At 42.7% G+C, this 22,564-nt stretch overlaps 1 protein-coding gene across 3 annotated transcripts in view; it reads right to left on the reverse strand.

Moving 5' to 3' along the window:
- Positions 1 to 15,714, reverse strand: part of NAXD (NAD(P)HX dehydratase) — a 51,225-nt gene extending 35,511 nt beyond the window's left edge. Inside the window, exons 1-6 of one of the 3 annotated variants that reach the window (XR_014956362.1) lie at positions 14,907 to 15,032; positions 13,680 to 14,260; positions 12,085 to 12,456; positions 8,541 to 8,691; positions 7,440 to 7,485; positions 5,747 to 5,835 (exon numbers count right to left, since the gene is read on the reverse strand). Coding sequence is in view for 2 of the 3 variants with exons in the window: in XM_077781579.2 (XP_077637705.1) it covers positions 5,747 to 5,835; positions 7,440 to 7,485; positions 8,541 to 8,691; positions 12,085 to 12,456; positions 13,680 to 14,260; positions 14,907 to 14,956 (1,289 nt within the window). In the remaining variant the exon portion in view is untranslated. Of the gene's footprint in view, positions 1 to 5,746; positions 5,836 to 7,439; positions 7,486 to 8,540; positions 8,692 to 12,084; positions 12,457 to 13,679; positions 14,261 to 14,906; positions 15,033 to 15,554 lie in introns of those variants that run through there. The other 2 variants (XM_077781579.2, XM_021545608.3) reach the window with 2 other exon arrangements.
- Positions 15,715 to 22,564: the final 6,850 nt, after the last annotated feature.

A 22,564-nucleotide genomic window follows, 5' to 3' on the forward strand; every position in this document is an offset into this window, starting at 1 on the left:
CTTCCTGGTGTTACCAGGAGGGGAGGAGAGGGATAGTTGCTGCTGCTGGACCTCGGCAGCAGGCTCTGCACATTCCCCCACCCTTCGGCTACCAGTGTGCCAGGAGGAAAGGAGAGAGGACGGCCTGCTGATCGGGACTGCAGATACAGACTGGACACCTCTGCACCTCCAGCTACCATTGTGCCACAGAGACTCCAGGGACAGACTCTGCAGCCTTCTCACCCTTCAGCTACTGGGAAAGCTACAACAGCGGGGGTGAGCTCTGTGTCGAGCCCCCTGCCAAGCTGATCTTTTTAATAAAGAGCTGAACATTAATAAAGGCATAGACCCTGTTCATTTCAGATACCACAGCTGCCAACACAATCATTTTATGACCTGCACTTAGATATATACAAATACTTAAAACAGCTGTAGTTTGATCTCAACCACATTACCACCGTGTATGATGACAATCCTCTCCAAAAGCATAATGAGAACCAAATGCCTTGACCCCCTATTTTCAGAGTTCATGGAAGTGGTCTTGATCCATTATACTTCCTGTGAACTGAAATGATAAATACAATCTGGCTCGTATTTTTCAAATGGACAGCAATCAACAAAATTTGTGACTTTAAAAGCTATAGAATGAAGATAACAATGTAATTTCCCTCAGAAAGGAACACATTTAAAATATCTCAAGAAAAAATAATGGTGACGAGCTTTTACCACATTGGTAGCCATTGCATTCAACCCTTAAGGCACAGAAAAATAGTTGAATTCATACCCAGAAGGCTAGAGTACTTCCAGTCAGGTGTGCACATGTGAGAAGATAGGACAGGTCTCAGCCGAAATATCTGCTTTGCTTATTGTCATCTGGGGGGAAAAAAAAGGGGGATCCTAAAACCTTCAAAAACAAACCCCAGGGACACCTGCCTTCACTCAAACACAAGAAAGATTGAACACCAAAGAAATTTGATCCCAGTCTCAAAACACAGCAGTATGGCAAGCATTCAGATCTAACTGGAGTACATCTCTTTCTGAATATCAGAAAGCAGCAAGGACAGCAGCACTCCCTGCAGCAATGCTAAAAATCTTTGGCTACTTCTCACACTTTGAGGAGGTGACAAAAACTCTACTGGAATCACATGGGACCTCTGCAACAACAGGAAGGAAAGGGACAGTAGAAGAGGGTGAATACACCTACCTGCTTTTATTCACTTTGCAACACACAGCAAAGGAGGAGCAGTTTTTTGCCAAGAAAGCTGGACACAGGAAACAGGTCCATAGCAAATTTTGGCCACGGCATTGCATGACAGAACAAGAAAACTATTTAAATATATAAATTCTCTAAGCACATACTGACTGTCATTTTTCTCCCCCTAAGTACTTAAGAAAGAAACCTAAACTTTCCCATGTGATTCCTAGCCAGGTTGATGTCTAAATGAGGCTTAGGAAGAAAGATCACAAAGTTTATATCTTCCTTCATCTTCTCTGCAGGTGTAGTAGGGACCCAGCAGCCAAGTCACTTGTGAGACATTTTTTTGATTGTTGGAGGGACCTCTGTTTATTCCCTGACTTTCCCTGGTGACAACAACTCTGCACTTATTCCAGCAGCTGATCCAAAAGCAAGGTTAGCGCCAGCATTACACCAAAGTAGTGCTTAATAGCTATTCTTAGCTAACACAACTAAAAGGTATGAGCATCCTCCCACATTGTATCAGTGCTTTTGCATCTCCTCTTGACATAATAAATTACAGGAGACCAAAAATATTAAGGTTACTCCTGGGCCTTCTATAAGAGATTTGGTACTGGTTCAGAGTGCTCAAAGAACTTAGCAGAGCCTCACTTTCATGAATTTTTTTCAAATGCTCAAAATATAGACAAAATTCAATAAAACTAGGTAAAATATGTTCCCAAAACCTCGATCTTCATTGAGTTTCTTCATTAAGGGTAACTGGCCTCAACATACAGTCCAACCTCAGGAATATTTTCTTCTCAATTATTTTTATTTCAAACTCAAAGAATAATCTTTTCCAAAACACAACCCAAAACCTGAACTCTGCAATTAACAGTAAGACTTCAAGTAATTTTGACAATCCTTCCTAGTCCACACAACCCCAGAGATATAACCAGCTAAGAGGAAGGTTTTAGTTCTAAATCCACCTTCAAGCCTTCTTTAAGGGTGGCTTTTTTGGTGGATAATGTAGAATTATGTCACTTTTTTGGTACCACAGGAAATGAATGACCTCATTCAACTTCTCTGATAAAACCCTGGAGATCAGCCTTCTTCTAACATACAGCCACCTGGGTTCATACAATTCATTTAGCTCTGTGATCACTTGCCTGCCAAGCCAGGATAAGCTAACCCAACACAGGTATCCAAGAAGTCTATTCAACTTGATCTGAGCCAGGCCACTAACATGGCAAATACAAAAAAGCTGCTGAAAACTCTTCTCTAGAAATGCATGAAGGAAGTGTGCACACATCTACAGCAAAAATACACACAGAGAACACCTGCAATAAAACTTAATAAAATGCCAAAGCTAGATTTTATCTTGCCTGTATTTGTGAAGCATTTACAGTAGGAGCACATTAGCTGACAAAACAGGAAAATGCACCACAAACCTGAGGTAGCAGTTACAAGACCAAGGAGAGCAGATGTCATCAAGACTGGGTACGTTCCACTATTTAAAAGAACCCAGCTTCTGGGAATTTTTTGCTTATCCACAGGAAAGCAAAAAGTCGGACAACAACAATATTGAACTGGTTAGCTGGTCAATTTTTGAATAGTATCAGGTCATTGTGGAAGGGGTCATAATCCATTTGACAGAATCCCTGAATAAAAAGGAAGTTACTACTGATAATACTGACTATTCACAGCCCCTGGACACCCTGCTTTCATTATTCTGCTCAGGTAGTGAGGACACAGAGCCAGGTGCTGAAGCTTCCTTTTCCCAGATCCCAGGCTGTCACATGCAGCTCTCACATTCACTTACAGGGAATGAAGTCAAGAAACAAAAACCACAGAGAGAGTGGCACTACAGGTGTCCCCAGCATGGAATGTTGTACCAAAAGGATTCCTGGGACAGACTGCATCTGAGGTCATGTGGAATTGCCCTGGCAATGCTGCAAGATGGATGTACACTTTCATAACTCTCCTTCTGCAATCCTGCTCAATCATTCTCACATAACATTCTTTGCATCCTTCAAGTCACAGACATTTGCCGAAGACCTGAAACGCCCCAGTCCAACTGCTAACTCTCCCATGCCTTCACCAGCTATGCTGGCAAAGATCCTACAACAGCAGCTCTAATGAGGAGGAAGAGCCCAAGCATCCAGAGGGCAAGAACAGAGCATTTTCTTCCCTTGAGGTGATCCCCTGTGAGGTGAAGGCAGCAAAGAAAGCAGTGGCAGCTAAGATGATAAAATGTCAGGCTCCTGGCAGTACAAAATGGCAGCTGAACCCTGGCCAAGTGCCAAGCTGTTCAAACAGGGAGTTGAGTACACGGGGCCATAATTATGATTAGCATAATAAGACAGTGGTAGAAGAGCTACCTAGTTACTCTGAAGGGTCATGGAGAAATCATAGCAAAGCAGAGTTTTAAGGAGAGACACAAAAGAAAACAATGACATAGCTGCTCATGGGTTTTACCCGGAGGTTCCTCCATGCGTGAAGCGCGGCCCAGCAGAAAGTACAAAGGCTGTTTAAGGGATCAGGCTCTGAATCAAGAGCAGCCGGCCGTGCCTGCAGAACTCAAACGGCTCCACAACACAGAAAGGATCATATGAAAAGTGTGACACTGAAGACAAAGGACCTTACAAGAAAAATAGGCTGTTAGTGTAAATTTCAATAAAACCTAGGCTTAGTAGAGTCAATCAAGATTTTCTCCTTTCTAACCAGAAAAGACTGTTTTCTCTTTCCCCGTCCTGGTTTGAGAATGAAGCAGAAGAGATAAAAATATGAGAAAATTTAATAAATAAAATCTGAAGACTCAGATATTTGCATTTTTTTCATTTTGAATGTCATGTAAACAATATTTACAGATACACTGCATCATGCAATTAGCTCAGCTGTCTGCAAGAAATTAATCAGAGTTTAAATAAAAGTATTAAATACTGAATCACAGACTTAAAAGATATATGGATATGAAAATCTGTAGATTAACTATACTGTGTACATCTGAAGGAATTCAGAGCAGAAGTTTAAAATCAAAAGTTCTCATGGCAGGTAGAAAGATGAGTTTTCACTGAAATCTGAATTCCAGGGAAGACACTGAGAATCTGTGTATTAAAAAAATCCCACTCTTACTAAGCAGGCCCAATATGGTCTTTCATGAACAGAAAGTTTACTGTTAACCCTATTTTCACCCCTCTTTTCCTCTGTGCTGCATCTATTTCTCGTATTAACATTTTCCATTATGAGCCATCAAGAACGACTGTGTACACAAACAATGCTTTTCCTAAGGCAAAGTCAACTCGTTACCATATAAGATGACCATATGCTGTACCTCAAGTGAAACACATCCAGACACCCCAAGTTAAATGCCATTAGGCTTCTCCATTGCATTCATATTCTCCATTGCTATCATATGATACCAGACAGAACATCAACTAAAGAGATGCTTTTTAGACTGAAAAGGCAAACAGTCACACTGGTAAAATCTCTCCCTTGCTTTCAAATATTTTAATTTGGTCTGAAATCCATAAAGTTAGGGGTTTCTTCTACCTTTGGAGACTGGGGGAAAAAGCAGCCAACAAAACACTCCTGTTTAACTGCCTTCCTTCTAAGCACCTCTGTCTCCAGCGACAGGAACAAAACCCATCTTCAGATTGCAATAAACTTATGACTTCCAAGCACATTCATCCCCATAAGGAAGACCACATTCTTGTTCTCAGACACTAGAATATTTCTACTGTCATAAATCCCTCCTGACAGCAGTATCTGACAAACATGTTTTTAAATTATGCTTTTCTTACCCTCATTACAGCTTTGGTATGTACATCAACGGACTTTGACATGCACTGGTGTAAGCTAAGCTCAGAGGCATAGGCCTAAGGCTCACATCTTAATTCTAATTTGCAGTGCTCATTGCAAACCAACATAACACCTAATTGAAACAAATTTATCCTATGAAAGTTCATCAGTAACACATTTCAGAACAAAAATTTGGAGAAGCACACACACACTAAGATTTTCCCAATTAGAGGACAGAACTTTTCATCTTCTTGTTAATTAAACCCTGTATTTATATAATTTTGGAACATCTATTTATTCCCAAGAACAGGTATGTATTTCAAGGAATATACTCACAAAAAAAAAAAGGAGAATTAACATCTCTCTTGCCTTGTGATTTTGCATAGGTGTCTATATACACAGTAATGAGAGGAAAACAGAAACTACTGTTAAATACTATTAGGGCTGAAGAAGCAAGAGAACACACTCCATTTGCCTTTCAAATGCAGATTGCAAAATGCTGACCTGTAGTAATTTGTAGCTCTGGATCTTGCTACTGTTCACTGGAAAATGCATTACAATCACAGAACAGGTCAGAATGATGCACAAAGAAAGATCTTTGCTTTTTAAAACTTGTACTTTGACAGACACGATGGTCATAATGAAAGGACAAAGCCTGGAGTTTTTGTGATCTCCAGCTCATCCATCCAGTAACTCAGCAAAAGAAACAACACAAACTAATCAATTATCAGACTGAAATATTAAAACTAGTAAGCCTGACTAGCTCATTTAAACAAAATGTAAGTCACTTACAGAACTGGATGAACAATCAGCTCTGGACTATATGATTTGATTACTGTTGCTGCATCTTTGGTACAAAACACGTGAGATAAATCTGCACCCTAAAAAAGAAAATTTGCAAACAGTATTATCAAATTTATACTTAATAATAACAACTTTATAATTCCAAAGATTACTCAACTAATAATTCAACTGAATTCTTTCTTTTTGATACCTTAACAGATTTATTATGTTTCTTCTATTTTGGCATAGACTAGTATGAAATGTTCTGTTCTTTTTGTATCTAACTTCCTATATAATTTTTTTCTGTTTCTCACTAACAGGATGTCAGAAAACACAAAATCTCAAATTTTTATTCACTTGAGAAATATTTCTGATCTGTAGATGAGCAAAGACTACGATGTCTCATGTAACAAAAGAACACAGATTACGATGAGAAAAACTAGGTAAGCAATCCAGAATACTACTGTAACATACTTGCAAAATAGAGCTATGGCAACCCATGAATACATTTCTAGCCCTACCATTTTTACCCAATGGGCCAAATTCATACACGAAAAAGGCTGGCACAATTTCAGCAACACACTCTATGTTAAATAAACATTAAAGCTGAAGAGTTGAGTCTCGAGCTTCTGCTACCAACTCAAAAAATCAGAATACGCATCAAATAATGTAAGCAGTGACCAGACCAGTGATCTTGTATTGGTCATGCACACTGAAATTTCCCAGTGTCAAGGAAGTGTCTTCTCTTCTTTACTACTATACATTGAACACTTCAAGCCACTCTGACTGCTCATGTGCAGATGTAATGGTCTGAAATCAAGTGACTTTAGTAAAGAACCTTCTAGTATTGCTACTGGACTTGCATGTAGTGCACAGAAAGCTGAGTAGCCTTGGGATCTTATAATAACATGGTTAAATAACAAAATTTCAGCTTAAAATCTTTGAGGGTTTGCATCCTGAGGGAAGAAGTGGTTGGAAATATCTGGAATAACCTTTGTATTGAGAGAAATCTTCAAAAACAAAAACATACACAATTAACTGAAAGTACTGACACACTATATATTCTGAAAATCAGATGTATTATGTAAGCATGACTTGTTTATATTTGAACAATCACCCTGTATTTATGCAGTCTGTTTAGCCATTTAATATGTCAATAAAATAAGGAAGTTCATACTTCTAGGAAAAAAAAAAGCTTAAATACTTCTGCTGAAGATTAGAATGCAAATAAAATATACTATTAGAAATTATATGGGATTCCACCCACAATCTTTAAACTGTAAGAATTTTACTAGCCTAAAGTTTCAAGTTTTGAAAGAAAATTATTTCATTCAACACAGTTATCAGGTCCAAAAAAATTTTCCAAAGAACTCACTATAGCGCAAAAACATAATTGTTCACTTTTGGAGAAAATATCAAGTCTTGAAATTTCCTATCCAAGTCCCTGAAATTGTCGAATTTTGGACATATTTCTAACTTCACCTTACACAGAGAAAGGAAACATGTGGAATGAAACACAGTAAATGACACATTTACAAAGTATTTCTACAAATTCTGAACTAAGTATTTTCTTTGCTTAAGAAAAGACCTTCTAGAGCTCAAAGATCATGTGCACTACAGAATGAATGCTATTTTAAAAATGACACCTAGGCAACAGAAATTATGAGAAGTTCATTTTGGACTTGTATAGAAGAACACGTACCACTTTGAGAGCTGTAATCGCAGCAAAATACGGTGCTCCAGTGTATCTAAAACGAAATAAAATTTAGGTTAAGGAACCACAGTAATGAGATTAGATTATGATCTTAGAAATATTTACATAGACCACACCATAAACCAGCAAAACTTTCTCAAATAACAGAGGTAAAACTTCAGAGACAAACAAACAACAGCCAAAAACTGTTTGCAAGCTAAATATGGGATCTGTGACCTGGATCAATCCCATCTGGCTTTAGATGCTTAACTAAAGTGCCTAAACTGTGATTCCAGTTGCCCTAAATTCTCTTTATAAAGACTGAAGAGAGAGATATGAACACAATCATCCTCCAAAGGTGCTTACTTCAACCAAGAGGTAGGAACCTACGACCATTAGCTTCTAACTCCTGGCTATTTGACCCAGCTACGAGACAGCACCTTTTTGCTCTTTATGGAATGTTTATTAATGACAGGTGTCCAACCGTAGATCTCTCTTACAGGAGAAAGATGTCATCTCTCTTTCAAAAGAGGAAAATGAAAAGCAGGAAGGTGTAGGGGCTCATTCGGCCAATATTGCAGACAACATTTTTTCTAAGCCAGTACAGCATTTAACTGATTTATGCAGTACATCTTTTCTCCCCTGAAATAGGCTATTTCCATTACTCCACTACATAAGCAAGGTACTGACAGAATCTAGTAAACACCGATATTTATCAAAATAAAAAGCCCACAAGAAAACATAGTATAAGAAAATATAGCGACACACTTCCCAAGACAAAAAAATCAGATGTGCCACTGTCTTACTCTACTCTTTCTAAAACCTCACGATGCAATGGGAAAAGACTTAACACTGAAAGCAGTCAAAAAATACAGAGAAGGTAGACACAAACAACATTTTTAAGTTCCCATAACATTCAGTGTCAAAATTTTGCAACACATCTGCAAGGTACCGTGCTCTTTCCTAAGTATGCATGGTCATGATGATGGAGTACTAAAACTCTCTGGAAAACTGTGGTTTAAGCGTAAGGTGAGTTTGAATGGCTTCTACAATCAGTTATGAAATGCTGGAACTTATCACAAACAAAAATCAAATTTCTGTTTAACTTACTCTCGACATCCTCCAACAATGCCTATACGTCCATCTTGACCTTTATGCTTTTTCCCTGTTAAAGGAGGGATAACATTGCGCACCAGCTGAAATATATTCTCCATATCCTTCAGAGTGTGTGTTCTGTGCAGTGAAAAAGACCTTTCTATAACTGAAAAGAAGAAAATAAGTGTTACTTCAAAGAATGTTGTTTCTTAAACTACTGCCAAGCATTTCTTTTAAGCTTTCATATACACTAATAAAATTGGACGAAAATACACAAAGTGACATACTTCTAAAATCCGAATGCTTTGTCACTTAAAGGCCTTTAGAATAGTGAGTAACTAGGGAAGGTGATAATTATAAAAATGCATTCAGGGTCTGATGAAGAGAATATTCTCACTGACTGCTCACAGTCCTAATTTAGGGCTCAGGTACAGAAAGGAACAACAACCCAGAATAGTTACATGAACATTTTGTAACTAGAAATACCTTCTTAGTTCAGCCTGAAATCACTTCCATAATTAAGCTCAACTGAAATAGGAACACTTAGTAAGGACTAAACACATCCACAGAGCAAGCACAAAGCAACTGAAACCAAATTTTGAATGCACACCCTACCTTGTATTTTGCTTCCCCTTAAAGACTTCCACCTCTTAGCAGAACCAGGGCCTATCTCACTGCTTTGTTATTTTGGTAGGCGGTTACAAAGCAAAGTGAAAGTCTTTCTGCAAAACTAAATCCAACGCACTAGATGCAAACATCACAAATATCACACAAAGATCATTTTTATCTATTATACATCTCCAGATCTCTGATGCAAAGCCACATACTTAAACTGCACACTCAGCAGGCTATGTATCAAAGGAGTCTTTCAAAAGGCTACAAAAATTTAGAAGAAAAAAATTACTTCAACAATTACAACTAGAAAGAATTAAAACATTTATCTAATATGGGAAAAATGTGAACATCACTACTTCTGTCAACAATGTGTTAACTATAAAATGGAGCAAATACACTAAAAGAGCAAGTTCTTAAAAGCTCCATATTACCTGCAAAATTCTGTTCAGAAGAGCAGCTTATTTGAATACTAATATCAGTATCCTAGACCACAGCCATGCTTACTTTCTTTTTTACAAATCTTCTAAAAAGCTTTAAGGAACTGCTACATATGTATAGCATAATTACGTAGAAAACAACTCCCATGATACTCCTATTTTCAGTTGTATAAAACTCAATAACCCCACCCCTAATTCCAAAATAAAGAGGAGAGGAAAAAAGAAGGTAAAAAACAAAACAAAACAAAAAATCAAACAAAAAAAACACAAAAAGAACAAAAAACAACGAAACTGTTCCAAAAATACTGGGCATAATAAGGGGAAAAATATAATAAACGCGAAAATTTAGAATTTTTGTGCTATCACCAAAATGCATCTTTCTATCTTTCACAGAATCTACACCAGAGAGGCTAGTCTTCAGTAATAGTATGCTTTAGTCTTCAATAATGATAAACACTCTTGGCTGATCTTTTGCTTTTGAATACAGGCATCCCACTCTTACTGAGAATTAATAAAAAAAGAGGGAAAAAAACCCCAAAGGAATGAAAATAAAAGAAAAAAAACCCAATACCTGTTTTGGATTATGACCAAAACAGTATTGCAGTGACCCAGAGGAGATCAAAATCCTCATCTCCTCTGAAAATAGGGCAGATTATTTTCTTTAAATCACACTTCACATACTCACTGGTTTTCAACCACACAAGAATATACATAGCTTGGAACCCTTAATCTGCAGTGTGAAGGCCTTGCATTTATTTGCTGCTGGTTCTTGTTCATATGTGAACATAAAATAACTACACAATAAATGGACAGAAAGCAGAGAATTATGAAAAAAGCCATTCTTAATATAGGTCTGTACTCGACCTACAGAATCACTATGGTATATTCAGCTCTTAACAAATGAAATCTTAATTCCTTAAAAGATGTGCTGCCTGAGGCATTATGCTCACATTTTATCATAAACACTTTTTTACACCTTTGCCAATTAGAAGATTAGAATCTCGAATTCCTCTTAAAATGCATTTTTGCAAAGCGCAATATGCCTGTACACCTATATTATGAAATCCAGCAAAAAAAATTGAACCTCAGTTTCAGGTTATTACATATAATTAAGCTTTTCAGGAAAAAAACTTTCAGAAGTAATGGTAAGGCCTTGCAGGTACCTTCACCCCAGTCTAGAAACCTTAAATAATTTTCTATGGGACTTTCTAAAGCACACCAGTTTTCCTTAATTTTAAAAGTGAGAACATTTGAAACATTGTATCCATTCATATCCCATAAATTATCTGCAAAAGTCTGCTGCCACCAGGAAACCCTACACACCACCTATCCACTCAAGAAACACAACCAGATATTGCCAGCCTAAGCCCTCAACAGGCCTAACCACCCAGTCTGCCATGCATTTTACAGGGAAACAATAACACAACTGAAAGGGCCTCCCAGGACTCAGGGAATGCCCCTTAGGATCTGGCATGCCAGGTTATTATTCAACACTGATGCTGGCTGGTTCCTTTTTTTCCTCTCTCTTTTCAAACTACACTTTTTTATTTCCAAGCAGTGTAAACTTCAGAATTCGAACAGAGTAAGACTTCTCTCATTTCCACATGGCAGGCTACAGTCACTTAACACACTGTCTGACTCTAGTTCCAGCACTGATGGAATATCCCCGATTTCCTCCTGCCCACGCAGTCTACCTCCAGGTACAAAGAGACCATGATAAAGACAAATGCCACAGGCACAAAGATCCCAAGAAGTTTGTTAATGATTGCTACCATCAGCTTCTGGCCCAATACACGAGGTACAGAAGGAAGAGTATGTGCATAAATACCAATTCTTGAGATACTGCTTTGCCTTTTTCTTTAAATTCAAATGCCCATAGAATTTATAGAGCTGGTGTAGAAAAAAATACGCAAATATTTTCAGCTTCTGTCATGCCTACTACAATAATATAATGTTCAGTTGATAAGATTTAGAATTTTGTTGTAAATAAATTTATTTTAAAGAAGCTAGAGCTTAACATCTGACTGACTTCAGTATAGGAAAAACTCCACCCTTTTCCCAATCCTGAAAAAACACATGCACAGCCTTAACTTCATATATTGGGTTATCCTTGATAACTTAAAGCAGAACAGCAGCAAAATTTCTGCTGCAAAGTAACTAATGTTTCTAGATTGATTCCAGCAACTCTCCTACTTGCCTTTTACATGTATAACTCCTCCTCACTTCACTGTACAGAGACATGAATATGAAAAAAAGTTCCCAAGGTTTACAGGGTACAAGAGGTATAACTTTGCTCATGAAAATTTGTTTTACCCAATGTACCTGTATTAAATAATCAGTACAATGGTACAAATAATGATTTAGTTTCATTTGACATCAAACACCTTCACCACAGTATTAAATAATTCCAATTAGCTTTTATTTTCAAAAGCTGCTTACTACCAGTGCTTTCACACAGAAGTTTTAAAAAGTACTCTAGCTTTTATTTATGCTGTAGAAGGAAGTACCTATCGGTGGAGAAAGTGTTGCAGTCATAGCATTATAATTAAAGTTATCTGCGTATGAACGATGGTTTGCTCTCCGAGGTGGACTTGTTGGTATAGACTGTGACCTTTGTGATACCGTAGAAGAAATTCCAGCCAACATCTGTCCCAACATCTGTAACATCTGGAGTTCTCGAGCATGCTCAGCTTCCCGACGCTTGTCCTCAATTTTGAGCCTCTGCTCTTCAAATCTGTAAAATTTCTCATCTGTATCCATGCTCTGCTGCAGGAATTTTTCCATCATTTTATCCATTGTCAAATTAGTGTGGCGTTTTTTTGATCTTTTGGGCTGATTGAGAGGTGGGGTAATAGTTGGAGCACTGACTTCTTTAAATCCTAAAACAAGGAAAGAATCTATTATTTTTCTGTAAAAAAAAAAAAAAATTAAGAGGAAAGCAGCAAAAAAATCCCCTTACAAGATGTGACCTAAACTTCTTATAAAGCATTAGATCACACTTTCTCAATGTGAGCTGTATTTATGTGAGATAAACAATACTTCTTTCAGAGTACCAAAGCAAACCCACGAATTTCTACCAAGTTGCAAGGCTAACACAAAAATCACAGAGCCATTTTTTAATTGTTGTGGTACTAAACTTCAACAATAGAAGTATTTTTCATCTTCTAAAAAGGTTTAAGTGAAGGTTATTAAATAGTATAGCCTCGTTTGTCTATTGCAGATAATTACATTAATCTAAATTGAGTTTCAGTCTGTTGGCACTCTAGATTTGCATTTCAAAAGAACATTAGTGTAAACAACTCTTTGATGGGGTTTAAGTGTAAAAAGAAGGTTGCTTAAACGTCAACCAGTTGGCTGATTCCTAAGTGATGTCAACTTCTGAAGACAGGTTCATGTTTGTATTAAAAACCCTGCACTAATCTAGATTGAAAACAAACAAGCAACATTTCCCCCGCACTTCCGCAATACAAATGTGGAGAGTAAGGAACGTGCAGGGAAAGGACAGGCTTTATCAAAGTGCTGTTTCTGTCCGCAAGCCCGATAAAGTTAGAAACAGTGTTTCTGAAACAACCCCGTGCGTTTTGTTATGCAAAAGCTGTCCCCTAGCTTTCTGGCCCAGCTGCGACAATAAGCAGATTTTTCAGATTTATCGTCACCATCGTTTTAACACCGATTAGCAAAACTGCGCTTAGTCTGCAGGGAACGGGAGAACACTCCAGCGAGAACGATGCTTATTTTCTTGTACAATGCTACCTAACACTTTGTCTCGATAATGTCTGCGCTAGTTTTCCATGGCTTTCCCATTGACAAATACCGATAAAATCTCACTAGGGTCCCCGTCTGCAGCATCTCCCCTCCCCGGTATGCAGCATTTCTAGCACCTGCAGCAGCCCGCTCCCCGGTTCACGGGGACGCGCAAGGTGCAAGAGTGGGGGGAAGCACGGGAGGGTTTCGGAAAGCGAAGGACGGGGCAGGAGGCAGCAGGGTAAGGCGAAAGGCACTGAGAAGCGCGCTAGCGGCACAGAAGCGCCGGCAGTCGGGCTGCGAGAGCCCGCGGGGTGAAGGGAGGACACCCGGCGCCGGGAGCCCGCAGGCTACTCACCGTCACCCAGCGGGACGGGGATGGCGAAGGACGGGCACTCCACCTTGATGGGGTGGTCGGCATAGGAAGAGCACTCGCCGGAATCCTCGGTGAAGTTGTCCCGGGGTGACTCCGGCCCAGCGTCCTCGTCCAGCTCGGCGTCCAGCTCGCGGCTGTTGTGCGGCGTGCCCGGCGTGGGCGGCGCGGCGAGCGGCCCCGCGGGCGGCTGGGCGCCGTCGGGCGGCGGGGCCAGCGGCTCGGGGGCGCCGTCGGGCCCCCCCCGGCAGCTGAGGATCCGGTCCATCTCATCGTAGTACTTGCATATCTTGCGGGCGTGCCCGTTCTTCTTCAGCCCGTCCCGGGCCTGGTAATACTGCCGCTTGAGGCCCTTGATGCGGATGCGGCACTGCTCGGGGGTGCGCTCGAAGCCCAGCTCGGCCAGGCGGCACGCCACGTCCCGGTACACATGGCTGTTCCGAAAGTTGCCGTCCAGCGCCGACTGCACGTCCGCCTCGCCCCAGATCTCCAGCAGCGCCCGCGTCTCCAGATCCGACCACAGGAAGCCCCGCGTGTTCGTAATCATCCTTGGCCGGCCGGGGTCACTGCAATGGCCGCGCACCGGGGAGAGGGAAGGAGGGAGGGAGGGAGAGAGGGAGGGACGGAGGGGGCGGAGGAGGGCGGCGGGGAGGAGGGAGGGGGTTTAATGCCCGCACGCGGCTCTCCCAGGGGGCGCCTACGCCAGCCCCGGCAGCCGCGGTGCGGCGGCGAGCGGCGGAGAGCCGGGCCCCGGGACCCGCATCCCGGGCCGCTCGCAGCCCGCACGCACGCAAGCAAACTAAACTTTCCAGGCGCCGCTTTGCGCTACGGGCACCTGCAACAAGAGGGGTGGTGAGGTGGCAAGAAAAAAAGAAAAAGGAAAAAAGCCTCTTCCCCTTGACTCGCCCCCTCCGAAAACGATGATGATAAATAAAACATAAACAAGCAGGCACCCGGCGCGGAGCCGCGGTCCTCTCCTCCCCCTCTCTCAGGCAGTCATTCGTGCGCTGCCGCTCCCCCGCCCCGGGCTCCTCTGGGAGCGACAGGACGACGGCGCTGGCTGGACTTGGAGGCTCTGCTCATCACAGTGCGCCTGCCTCCCTCCCTTCCTTCTCCTCCCTCCCTCGCCGCCGCAGTGGAGCGCGATCCCTACACACACACACACATACACACCCACACACCCAGGGCGCTGCATCTCCGCTCGGCGCCTACCTCACCCCCGCGCACCGCCGCGCCGGGCCGCGCCGCGCCAGCAGCGACATCGCTGCGCCCCGGCCGCCGTCACCCAGCCCGGGGCGGGCGGGCTCCCCCCGCACCCCGCCCCGGCGCACACACGCGCGGCAGCGCTGCCCCTGCAGGCCGCCACCGCAGCCGCGCCGCAGCCGGCGCCGCCCGCAGGCCCGGGGGGACCCGGCAGCCGCTGCCCTCGGCAGACCCTGCGGCGGTGCTGGGGGTCGGGTCTGCCAGCGCTTCCCCCGCCCCCGGCCGTCCCTCCGCGGAGCAGGTGAGCCGGCCCCCGCGGCAGGCGGCGGTGGGCTGCATCGTGCCGGGCCCCGCTGCTGCCCCTTGGCTTTGGTTTTGCTCTCCGGCGGGAGCGTCACCGGGCCGCCGCCGCCTCCCCCCGGCCGCGCTGCCTGGCGCGGGGACCTCTCCTCCCGCGGGCAGCACGCACCGGCCCGACCGCCGCGGGCTCCGGCAGCACCCGGCGCCCCCCGGCCCCGCCTCCCGCCCGGCCGGCGCTCGGAGGTTTGTACCTTCGTCACGCCGCAGCCAGAGGGCCGCGGCCAGCGCGGCCAGGGCGGTGACAGCGCCCCGTCCCCACATCCTCGCGGGGCCAGGGCAGGGCCGCTCCGCTCTTACCTCGGCACAGCGCGGGGCTCCGCACAGCCGCTGCCCAGCGCGCACAGCTCATCGGCGCGGCTTCCGCCTCCGCTCCGCGCCGCCGGGCCGCGCAGGGCTCCGCGGGCGGGCGCGCCCCGCGCAGCACCGGCGGGCGGGGCCGCCGCGGAAGGTTTGAGTTAGCGCCCGGCAGCGGAGAGCTTGGAACGTCTGGCCCGGCCACAGCCCGGCAATTTGGGGCTGCCTTCCCGGCCTTTTAATTAGCAGCTCTTATAAACTCCCAGGAATTTATTGCTTCACGCTCTTCCCATCCCTCACCCTGCCAGGTGTTTCTGAGAAAACTCCTCATTTGCAAGTGTGATTTGCTTCTAAGGTGCTATTTCTTGCTCAGATACATCATTTTCCCCTATACAGAGCACTTGCCCTATATTCTGCTGGTGAGGCCACACCTCAAGTACTGTGTCTAGTTCTGGGCTCTTCAGTCCACAAAGGAGACTTGAGGTGCTAGAGCAAGTCCAGAGAAAGGAAACAAAACTGGTCTGGAACACTAATCCTATGAGGAGCAGGTGAGGGAGCTGGCGTTTAACCTGGAGAAAAGGAGGCTCAGGAGAGACCTTACCACTTTACAACTATCTGAAAGGAGGCTGTAGCCAGGTGGGGGTCAGTCTCTTCTCCCAGGTAACCAGTGACAGGACAAGAGGACACAATCCTGGGCCAGGGGAGGTGTAGGTTGTACATCAGGTGGAATTTCATCACAGAAAGGGTGGTTAGACCTTGGAATAGGCTGCCCAGGGTGGAATCACTGTCCCTGGAGGTGGTTAAGAAAAGACCAGATATGGCACTTAGTGCTGTAGTGTAGTTGATATGTGTGTTCCTGTGATTTTATAGCAGCATTCCATTATTATTTTCTTTAAAACATAACAGAGCTGGTGAAACTACCATCTGACATTCACCTCTGGTCTTGCAGCACCTGCACAGGAGGTGCAGGTAATAATCTCCACAATGAATCAAAATGCAGTGTCACCCAGGAGAAACTTAGTAAGATTATATGCATGAGAAATCTGAAACATTTATTTAAAGCTCAAAACAGGTGTAATTTCTGCTCTAGACTCATGGGTATTTCAAGGAGTGTTGGTATTAACTTGTAAAAGCTTGTAGCCTAACTGGCAGTAAAATGTCAGTGTTTCAATTAATATTTTGAAGGGGTGAAGACAGATAACATTTTCCTTTACTGTCCTGTATTATATATAAGCTGTGGTCAAACAGACCTGCTGGTGTTACCTGGACCAAACCCAAGCATGAGATATTTCTATCTTTCCACTTCAGAAGCAGTGCTTAAAACAGCCATGCTCTCTGCAAAGTACAAGACAGACAACCTGAACTTTTAGTGACCCAGGTTGATCAGTAACCCATGTTCCGGAGCAGGACCTTGGATACCTGATGACTTCACTGTCAAGCATGAACTTGTTTATTGAAAAGTTGCTCTTCTATAGGTCCTAGTATCTGGTATGATTTTAAAGCCAATACCAAGTCAGTGAATTTTTCCCTTCATTCAGTCAGCACAAGTAATGCTTTTTACCCTCTGATTATCTGAGTGGTAGTCAAAAGATAGATTAAACAATCACATTTAGTTTGCACAAGAATTTTAACCCAGAAAAAAGATGTTGAACACCGCATTTCATGCACTCATGTTTTGATTCCAGCTGGAGGGATAATGAATGTGTAGATTCCCATAACTCCAGCATTGATTTAATGTCTGGAAGAGAGTGGGGAAAGAATAACGTGGATGCTGTTTTTATCCCATCAGGTATCCCTACCAAAGGCACGTATTGTGCCCAACAAAGATATAATTGTAATGTTTTTTGCTGAGTTCTCTAGTTTCCTTTGTAGCAGAGGTGGAAAGGAATTCTTCTGATGCTGCAGGCATCATAACTTGTTTGTGGAGGACCAAATTCTCAATTTATGTGTGGAAGAAAACCTAAGGGTGTCTGTGGGCTTCCTCCATGCCACAGTTCTTCATCTTGTTACGCACTGCTTTGTTGTGCACAACAACTTTTTGTAACCATGGGAGCATAAAACGTTTGAGCAAAACACATTGCCACTTCCCCAACATTCTCCTGCTCTGTGTCTAACTCAAGGTACCTGCTTCTGGTATAGTACTGGCTGCCATCTCCATACCTTGTACAGTATAAATCCATAATTTCTGGTGCCATCTCTGAGTGCATCAACAGCAACACTACTTAACCAGCAGATGAGGCAGGGGAAAAGGGCCTTTAACAGAACTGCAGAAGGTAGGAGGTGTATGAGGCAAAAGTATACACTCCGACCAGAGAGGTAGAGAAAAAGCAGCTGCAAGAGGCACTTATTTCTTCAGTTATATACTGTGCTTGTCCAGTTTGGGTTTTTTTTTTTGTTTTGTTTTGGTTTTTTTTGTTTTTTTGTTTTTTTTTTTTCGTTGAACTTTCTGTTCTGAAAGTCTTGTCACTTTCTCTGTCCCTCTTATATGAAAGGAGAAATGACCCTGCAGAGTTCCATTTTCTTCTTTGTCAAAATCATTCTGGCTTCATTTCCTGTTGCTGACCCCTACCTCTTCCTCAGAGTCTTGTCCCTTCTTCCCTAGCTCTTGATCTCAACCTTGAGTTCTGGCATTTTAACCCTCCCCTAGCAGCACTGTCAAGGCACCATACCTCCTCATTAGTGGATTAACTACTGTAACCTGTACCTCCCCTGCTACACAAAAAAAAGAGGCATCAGTAGCCAGCCTGAGAATGTCCTACTGCTGTAAAGGTAGACAAGAGCTTGGAGGTTTGACTTTGTAGTAGATGGCAGCAGTCACTGACAGCTGGTGCTTGCTGGGAACAAACAGTATGGGGAGTGATGGACTGTAAGCTAGATGTCCCTAGGTGGAGACCCCAAAATAGTGACCATTCAGGACCATTTTTTCTTCTGCAGGTTCCTGATGAATCCTTGTTGGCTCTTTGCTCCTGATGACTTTGCACCCACTTAGCACTTCTGTCCTTTCCACCCATTTGGTAACTGTTGTGCAACCCTGCCTACCAAAGCCATTCTGAGGTGAATGTGGACAGCAGATGTCAATAGCAGAGTTTGCAACATCCTTTGATTGCATTCTCTCCACTCAAACAAGTGACAGCCTGTACTGGAATCACCATTTAATATCATAAATATTACAAACATATCCCTGTCAACATATGCATATTAATAATTGCAATAGGAGGTTTAAGCATGCTTGTGGGGAAAGGTAATGGAGGAACTCAGAAGTAATAAGTAGCTCTAATTGAGCCCTTAAAATACCACCAAGGATTTCTTTGTTGTTGAAATGGGAATCTGGAACACCTTTCATTGTGAAAAAGATAAAGGAAGTACTTATTTTATTTAAATGATTACCTAGCTAAATCGCAGCTGTTAGAACTGATAGTGGTGATAGAGAAGGCAGAAATGGTATAGGTGTTCTGATAACAAGAGGGCAAATTCTGCAGGTGTTATTAGTAGTGCTATTTACTGTTTTTAAATTCAGTGGAATTAGCATGTTTTACACCACTAATATGTTTATCATAATACAAAATGTGGCTATTTGGTGTAAATTTTATTTACTATTTTGATGTCTCTGTAGGCCACAAAGAAACTAGGAACGCTTGACGCTATAGTAATTATTCCTGTCACTTCACTTTGTGTATTTTTATTTTCAAGAGAAAGGATAGCTGCAAGAAATTGACAGCAAGCTGTTACAAGAACACATCAACATGGCTTTGGTTTTCCTATAAAATTTACTAAACAGGAATGTTGTATGGGCTGAAAAAGGAAAAGAAAACTATATATGGAAAGAAACAGACCCACACCTGATTAAATACTGTGTTAAAAGTTTGTCCCTACAGTTTGTAGGGACACTGGGTAATCACTAGGTAATTTTTGTTTTACCCAAAGTGAACAACACTGTTTCTGCTGAGTGTTAATGGTGAAAAAATAAACATGAAGGAAACACTAAAAAGGCTGTTTCTGGTTTGTACTCTCCTTAGAGCAAGAAATAAGAATGATCTATGTAGTGCAAGAGAAGTGAAGAATGTTTTTTGGGCTCACCCAAATCCTTCAAACAATTTCCTGATATCTAGTGCAAACAATTATGTAAAACCTCTTAAGCAACAACCAAAGTGTTAAAATAAATGGCCTCTTTTCCAACAGGGACTAATGAGACTCTCAGAAAGTTGATACTGGGCAGTTACACAGTTTTTTAAGAAACTGCTTTGTCCTGTTTTTTGGTGGCAGAAGATAACATTTGCCAAATCCATTAACTTACACAATTTAGAAGACTGCTATTATTATGAAATAAACCATTTATATAACTTTTTTACTGTTTAGTAATGTAATTTACACATTATTTTAGTTGTGTTGTAGCTGAGCTTGAAGGCTTTGCCTGGGCATCATCTTACCCATTGTACATATACAAATGTCAGCCCCCTGCTCAAAACTATTTTATGTTTATTTAAGAGGCACACAAATACTCAGAATGATGGACAGATTAGTAAAAAATAAATTGGTTTTACCTTAAGTGATACAGCTCAGTTCAATCTTGGGAAATCATAGTGGATATTGAACATAACTGATGCAGGAAGGCTACATGCTGTATTCACAAAGGGATTTGAACACTGAAAGGTTCCTTTTTCAGGTGCCTCACTTCCCTGGGATTTTTCCCCCTGTAATGTGTTGCTAGTTATCTCATAGAGCCAGCAGATGAACTTTAGCAGCTGTGTCCCCAGGTTTCTCTGAAGACTTTGTAGTTGCTTCCCCTGCAGCCCCTAAGCTTTGCATTTGTAGTCAGGCTCAGATTGCTCTAATGCCACGGGTGATGTCTGCCTCCAGTTGCTTCTGGAGTTGTGCATAATCTTTTTGCCCACAGGAAAAAGCTGTAGTTCTCTTTCCTCCCTGTGAGAGCTGTTCCTATTACATATTCCTGAGCTCTCATATATAGAAAATATATTCTAGTCCTTAATATTGCCTGCACTTCAATTTGCAGGTGTTAGAATTAAACATACGTACCCTTGTTTTGGTTACAGCATCTTCTACTTCAAAGTCAGCTTATATGCATGTACATTATTGCTTCCTGTGATTGCCACACCTGTGTAAGTGTATGGGCAGCAACAATTCATTTTCTCTATGCCAAGGCCAGCTCTGCAAGTTCTATTCAATTAATCCTATTGTGGGAGGAGAAGGCAATGTAAAAAAAAAGCTAAAAGAGGGTAAAAGGGTGGATATAACTATGTCTTTATAAAGATGACACATCCAAATGATGATGTTCCTTGCTGTATGGGAATAGCTATCCCAGTTAAAGCACCTTTATACAAATACAGCTATAGATTTGACATGTTAGAACTTGAGACAGCAGGGAAATTGCATTGCTTTAGTTCTATCACAATAATTAAAATAGGATGCATTTTATTTGGTACCAGCCCTAAATAGCATGGCAATAAAAAATTACCTCATTTGGCAAATGCTTTTCTACAAAGAAGCTCAGCCTTTCATGTGAAGTAAATTTTGTAATCCCCCTACTTCCATTTTCTATCCTTCATTGCTCTTAACACCCTTTCCAGAAGGGCACACCACATCAGTGAATCCAGTTCTCCTAGTAGCACATTTTCATGAAGAGTAGTTAAGGAGCAGTAAAGATCAGAATAGGGGAGGATTTTGTGTGAGGGTGCAGAAAGGAAAGCCTTGATGGGTGGTTCTTCAGGACTAGGTCTGCCAAATGTCATGTGTCAGGAAAGCGGATGTGTGGCCAGCAAGGAAGGGAGGCAGGTAGCCCATCTGTCCTGAGCTCCTGCTGTCACCTCCAGGTTCACATTAAGTGTTCAGGCAGCCCATGCCAGGGTCACCACTCTGCAGCAACCCACCCCTCCTGCACCAGTATCTTCTGTCAAACCCAAGTCTCACTGACAGATTAAATTAAGACTAAACTAAGATATTCACTAAGACAGTGAATATCCAGTTAGGGGGGAATCTCACTGCCCTGAAGACATCCTGCTGCTGCTCCCTAGCTCCCGGACTTTCCCTCAATGCCCATCTGCTCTCAGTCCCTTCCCTTGCCAGCCCTACTGTGGCTCAGCACTTGGTGTCATCTAGCCCCAGCCTTCCCATGCCATGCAGTGGGGCTGTCCACAGTGATCTTCTGCTCCCATTCTCCCTGTGCAAGAAGAAGCAGCTTCTGCTCCTGGCAGTCAGGCAGACACAGTCTGCACTTCCTCAAAATCCACCCAGGCAGGATCTTGATGGATGGAGGGAGGTGTCTGTGGTGAAACTTGGACACCTTAGCAAGCAAGAACCATGCCAAGCCCTGGTCCTGTGGTGGGGGAAACTGTGACAGAATGATAACTGGAGTGTCTTTAGTGGCCAAAACTCAGCAGGGCATGCAGAGCTCCATTGAGGGTGCAATATGATTGTGCATCATCTTCAACCTGCAGTGTTGGCTGATCTGTCACACTAACCTACCCCTTCAACACCATGCAGTGAGATGGGATACCCCCTCTTCTACCTTGATTCTGCAAATGATTCCAGGACACTGCTCTTACCTTGCCCATTATTTAGTGATACATCCCATTCCCTCAGGCTAGCACCCCTAATATTGCATCCCTACTCTCCACATTATTTTCTCTTGAATACCTCCTTGTCCCACTGTAGCGCCCACTTTGATCCCTGCTCTTTGTTTTCTTTTATAAAGTGGATCCCAACACTATGCTGAATGTGAGGGAAAGGCACCACACCACAGCTGGACACTGAGCCTCCCACACTTGACCAGGTTGCTGAACATTCCCAAACAATACTGCACATGCCACAGGTGAACAGTTTGTGCAACTGGTAACAGCAGGGGACCAAGATGCCTTCAGTTCAGTTGTCAGCTGGTGAGTTACATGCTGTAAAAAAGCTTTTTAAGACTCTGCCTTCTGAGTGGCCATGAAGGCTTTCTCCCATTATATGGAAACCAGATTATTGCTGAACTTATTTGATCCATTCATAGGGAGTAA

The sequence above is a fragment of the Lonchura striata genome, chromosome 1 (genome assembly GCF_050655825.1).
Source record: "Lonchura striata isolate lonStrDom1 chromosome 1, ASM5065582v1, whole genome shotgun sequence".
Taxonomy (NCBI): Eukaryota; Metazoa; Chordata; class Aves; order Passeriformes; family Estrildidae; genus Lonchura; species Lonchura striata.